This window comes from Zeus faber (assembly GCF_960531495.2).
Source record: "Zeus faber genome assembly, chromosome: 18".
In the NCBI taxonomy this organism is placed as follows: Eukaryota; Metazoa; Chordata; class Actinopteri; order Zeiformes; family Zeidae; genus Zeus; species Zeus faber.
In genome coordinates, this window is record NC_137210.1 from 27,697,362 (window position 1) to 27,703,469 (window position 6,108).

The window sequence follows — 6,108 nt, forward strand, 5'->3', positions numbered from 1 at the left end:
TGTTAGGACTTAGGGTTAGGCATTAGGGTTATGGGTTAGGGTTAGGACCTAGGGTTAGGGGTTAGGGTTAGGACTAAGGGTTAGGCATTAGGAATAGGGGTTAGGACTTAGGGTTAGGGCTAGGACTTAGGGTTAGGGTTAGGATTTAGGGTAAGGCATTAGGGTTAGGGGTTATGGTTAGGACTTCGGGTTCGGGTTTAGAGTTAGGGACTTTTCTTATCATCTGCTAAATTATATGGTATATAATATATGGTATATGGCTTATAATCCCATGCTGTTTAAATGATTTATGGCTGAGTGCAAAAAACAAAACAAAAAAAAGGGCAGCAGAGGACGGCATGGAGATAGACTCTACAGTTAAATAGTCTATCTCCATGCCGCCCTCTGCTGGTCAGATGTGACTCAACATGAGGTTTCCATGGTTGATATGGTGATACAGTTTGGGGATAATAACTCTTTCACCCTCATCCTCTGTTAGTGTTAGGGTTAGGGTTAGGGTAAGAGTTAGGGTTAGGTGTTAGGGTTAGGATTAGGGTTCAGGTTCGGGGTTAGAGTTAGGGACTTTTCTTATCATCTGCTAAATGATATGGTATCTGCAGAGAAACATAATAATAATCGCATGCTGTTGAAATGATTTTCATTTGTTTGCTTTTGTGATACAAACATATGTATTCAAAGGTGACAGGCCTCCAGAAGAATAAAATGTTCTACCCACAAAACATTGCATCCTCTTCTTACTTTTTTCCTTTTTTCTGTCCAGCACCCGGCCCAGTGTAGCCCGGGAACCAGAACCGGAATCTGCGATCTCATGTTTTATTCGCTCTTCTTTTGTAAATTGGTCTGGCTGATGTGATGTGGATGTGCACACAACCTCAGATTTTTGCTGAAATTGTGTACCCGAGTAAAATGAGCCTATGATCCACGTTAATGTAACTTGCATTAAAAAACAGACTTTTGGAGAAATTGAAGAAATGCCCCTCTCATTCCAAGATAAAAAAAATAACCTGCCTGATCTTTTTTGCATCAGCCATGACTGCAAAAAAAAACAAACAACAACAAAAAGGGCAGCAGAGGACAGCAGGGAGATAGACTATTTAACTGTAGAGTCTATCTCCATGCCGCCCTCTGCTGGTCATATGTGACTCAACACTCCTGTCGTGCGTAGAAACCCGGGATTGGCCAGTGAAGGACATTATGAATAAAATAATTGTGCGATATTTTGTTTATTTTTAAGTTGTCTTACTACAATGTAGTGAGGTTTTCACATTGGATAGTTTCATCGGCGTATAATGAACACATCTGAATGTTTCAATACGAATCGTTTTGTTTGAATAACAAGATGTTTGTATGAGGAAAAGACTCAAACAACAAGGCAAAGGGATTGATTTCTGTTCAGTTATGTCCCTGTTGGACTGGAACACTGCTATTCAATGCCACACACACACACACACACACACACAAACGATAAAGAGTGAAATCACTTGGCATTGTGATTGGTTAGAACATCTCAACGTCATCTCTTAAAAATAATAACCCATACTGCACTGTTATCCATGTTAGTACCACTGTATGCATATTATCCGTCATGTACAGCAATATGCAAACTATATTCATATTTATACCCTGTCCGTACGCACAGCTACTTAGCCCCTGTCACAATATATCTTTATCAGGAGAATATGAAGGAAATATCTTCAAATGACCTTTTATTTAATTCTCGCTTGTACAACCAAGGGATCGTGGGTTTCCTCTGTATATTTCCATATAACTAGTCCATGTCGTGTCTGCAGTTCCCGCGCCTGCACGAGGCCGCACCACCCTCCCTGCTTCTCCGGTTCGTGTAGAGATAAGACACTGTGATGCTCCCTCGTCTCCACGGAAACCTTTGATTGGAAGGTGCATCGGTTGGAGACATCCACAAACACTCATTTCCGTTCCCAGTTGCTGCTTATCTGCTCCCACACTGTTGCACTTCCCAGGTGCACCCTGTGCGGGGCAGTTGGACAAAATGCTCAGCTGTTATTAAACTTACTTAAAGCTTGAAAGAAGTTGTACTTAAAGTAGTAGTACTTAACGAAGCAGTACCTAAAGTAGTAGTACTTAAAGAAGTAGTACTTAAGGTCGTAGTACTCAAAGAAGTAGTACTTAAAGAAGTACTACTTCAAGTCATAGTACTTTAAGTAGTACTTAAAGAAGAAGTACTTCAACTTATTTCTCTGCACATGATCTCAGCCGACGAACCTGCAGGCTCCGGGGGAGGCTTGACCCACGGGCAAAATCTTCCACAAATAGTGCACATTTTGTTTTTTCATATCCAGGTAGTCCTCACTTAACCACCTACCTGTTTATATTATATGTATATATATGTATATATACAGGTACTCCTCACTTAACCACCTACCTGTTTATATTATATGTATATATATGTATATATACAGGTACTCCTCACTTAACCACCTACCTGTTTATATTATATGTATATATATGTATATATACAGGTACTCCTCACTTAACCACCTACCTGTTTATATTATATTTATATATATGTATATATACAGGTTCTCCTCACTTAACCACCTACATTTTTATATTATATGTATATATATATGTATATATACAGGTACTCCTCACTTAACCACCTACCTGTTTATATAATATGTATATATATGTATATATACAGGTACTCCTCACTTAACCACCTACCTGTTAATATTATATTTATATATTTATATATATGTATATATACAGGTACTCCTCACTTAACCACCTACCTGTTTCACAACCGTTGAGACTTACCACCAGCTCTCTGACCAGTCTGTACTGTACACTGCGTACAATACTGTGGTGTCTCAGCGTCAAGCATCTCATCTCATCACCCTTCATATACTATATACAATGTATACTATATATACACTATATACTTTATTTATACTATATACACTATATATACTATATACACTGTATACACTACATACACTGTATACTATATATACACTATATACACTATATATACTATATATATACTATATACACTATATACACTATATACACTATATAAACTGTAGACACTATATACACTGTATACACTACTATATACACTATATACACTGTATACTTTATATACTATATACACTATACATATTATATACACTATATATACTATATACATTATATATACTATATACACTGTATACTATATATACTATATACACTATATATACTATATACATTATATACACTATATATACTATATACATTATATATACTATATACACTATATACAATATATAAACTATATACACTGTATACATCTCATCTCATCACCGTTCTGTCTCGTTCCCGCAGTCAGTCAGTATTCACTACACTAGCGTTCGCAATCGCCACGTCCCCTTACTGTGAAATAACACTATATATACGATATACACTATATATACTATATACACTGTATACTTTATATCCGATATACACTTTATAAATTATATACACTATATATACTATATACATTATATATACTGTATACTATCTATACTATATACACTATATATACTATATACACTGTATACATCTCATCTCATCACCGTTCTCAGTCTCGTTCCCACAGTCTGTCAGTATTCACTACACCAGCATTCGCAATGGCCACGCCCACTTACTGTGAAATAACACTATATATACTCTAAATATACTATATACAGTATATATACTATATACACTACATATACTATATATACCAGCCACGCCCCCTTACTGTGAGATAACACGGGTCCTCGCTTATCGACCAATTCCCTTCACGGCCTGGTTGTAGGAACGGAAGTCGGTCGCTAAGTGAGGAGTACCTGAATATATATATATATGTGTTTGTTTTTCTTGTTGGTTTTTTTTGGAGGAAGTTAAACATTCTTTCGCGACAAGCCTGCAATACAACCAAGCAGTACACCAACTATTACCAAGACAAATTCCTTGTAAATGAAAATGCACTTGTCCTCATGAACGGATTCAGATAATAATAATAATAATAATAATAATAATAATAATAATAATAATAATAATAATTTTCTTTATTAATACAGCCCCTTCCATACATAGAATGCATCTTAAAGTCGCACCAGCTCAGCTCCAGTCTTTCTCCGTGGCGGACCACAGGGTCTTGTTCGAGATCCCCTTTCTGTTTTTGGGATTCGCTCTGCCCACGCTCCGGTTGCCCCCGTGGCCCGCGTCCCTCTCCAGCAGCGGCATGCACGTGCACCCCACGGGCACGGACACGTAGTGCTCCAAGTAGGAGTGGCGGCCCCCGACACAGGACCCCGTGCGCTTCAGGATGACGGAGGGCAGGTAGACCGGGGTGCTGCGGTAGCGGAGGCTCTCCCGCCCGCCGGGGCCCGTCAGGCAGCCCCGGCACAGGCAGTAGGCCTCGGGGATGTAGCGTGGGTACCGGGCGGGGTCGTGGGAGAGCCTAAAAGGAAAAAAGAATGAAACACAATACACACGGAGAAATGTTCAAACGGTGCCCCGAGTGCGTTTTTTACCTCCCCCACACATTTTAAATGTAATCTTAACCGGAGGAAAAACTCATTGAGATTAAAAACTTATTTTTCAGAAGTGATCCGTCCAAGGCAGGAAGCAGCAGTTAACAACACAGAGTTTCAGACAGACGACAATCAACCTTCTATTTTCGATATTCAGATCATTGGCGGGTCAGGTGAAAGGGACAGAGAAGCTAAAAGCCCCATTTCACGCTTCTGTGTGCACCTGAGGGACGGACACATCCTGTCCGTCTGCTCCGGGCTCGCTCCACCTTGCCCACTCGCTCCCATAAACTGGCGTGTTTTCACCCCCGTCGCCCGTGTCTTTGACAGCGCCGCTCGGGTGGTGTTGCGGCAGGCGGATCTGCCCCACCTTGCAAACATTTAGTTTAGTTTAGTTTTTGAGCCACAGAGCTGTACAAAACACTGAGCTGGTGGCGACTGCTTCATCTTCTGGTGTCCAAGGCGGCGTCAGCCAACCACACCTTTACTTATCACCGGACAACGGTTCTTCAATGAGTCCACCTGCTTTTTAAATATCCACGCTTCTCTCTCTCTCTCTCTCTCTCTCTTGGTGTGTCTCTCTGATTTAAATCCAAGGGGCTTCATTAACACGGGAAACATACTACGTTGCCAAAGTGAGTGGAAAACAAAACGGGAATGGAAAATTAAAATAACCCGAACTAACCCTAACCCTAAATTGCACCCTCTCTGCCTCCACCCTTTTTCGTATCTGTCCCTCTCTCCATCCACCTCTCTTTAACATCTCCACCTTCCCTCTCCACCTAAATTCCACTCTCTCTGCCTCCACCTCTTTTTGTACAAGTCCTTCTCCATCCATCTCTCTCTCTCTAACCATTTTGATGTCTGTCCTCCCTCCTCTCCCTCCTCTCCCTCCTCTCCCTCATCTCCATCCATCTCCATGTTTCATGTTGTTTTGTCATGTGCTGGGACAGCAGTGAAAAGTAAGAAGAAATCTGATCTCATTTCATCATATCTTAAGCAACGTCTCCCAGTCGAATGTGCCTACCTGTAGGCCCAGGGGGAGAGGCTGAGCAGGTTCACCGGGACCCTGGTGGCCCCGGGGCCGGGCGGGGCGCGTCCGGCCGCCGGGCAGCTCGGCTCTCCGGCCTCCAGCTGCAGCGTGTGGTGGAAAGCCCGCTGCACGCCCACCGAGAGCCGGCCGAACATCTGCTCCAGCACCTCCTCCGGCAGGTCGGCGCAGGGCCGGGGCCGGGCCGCCCTGTCCCGCGGCTTCGCGGCCCGCAGCGCGGCGGCCAGCAGCGCCAGCAGCGCGGCGTGGAGCAGCAGCGCGCACAGCCGCATCGAGGCGCACCGGAGCGGGTCGGTCCGCAGGAGCGAGAGACCCCTCTCTGCTGTTCACGGAGGGGGAGGGAAAGAAAGAAAGAAAAAGAAAAAAAGGAGGAGGGGGTGAGGGAGGTTTTTGCTTTTTGAAATGTTGTGGAAACCCAGTAAATCCCGCTTTGCGCGCGGGGATATTTTTAACCACCGACCCCGGATCCGTCTGACGCGCGGCCCGGACGCGCTGCTCCAAGCGAGAAATGAAAAGGCAGAAGGTTCCATGCGC

The 6,108-nt window shown here is 43.0% G+C and overlaps 1 protein-coding gene across 1 annotated transcript; it reads right to left on the minus strand.

The window, feature by feature from the left end:
• Nucleotides 1-4,037: 4,037 nt before the first annotated feature.
• il17d (interleukin 17d) lies at nt 4,038-6,054 on the minus strand. Its single transcript, XM_080018707.1, has 3 exons — nt 6,035-6,054; nt 5,551-5,896; nt 4,038-4,450 (listed from the first exon to the last, which is right to left on the minus strand). The coding sequence occupies exons 2-3, from the start codon at nt 5,844-5,846 to the stop codon at nt 4,108-4,110; spliced, it is 639 nt and encodes a 212-aa protein (XP_079874833.1). The 5' UTR covers nt 5,847-5,896; nt 6,035-6,054; the 3' UTR covers nt 4,038-4,107.
• Between the last annotated feature and the right edge of the window lie 54 nt (nt 6,055-6,108).

Bases quoted from the DNA above. Each gene is read 5' to 3' on its own strand.
- il17d (XM_080018707.1), bottom strand. From the start codon at position 5,846: ATGCGGCTGTGCGCGCTGCTGCTCCACGCCGCGCTGCTGGCGCTGCTG. The intron at 4,451-5,550 runs GTAGGCACATTC...TTTTCCTTTTAG, and splicing joins CTCTCCCCCTGGGCCTACAG to GCTCTCCCACGACCCCGCCC.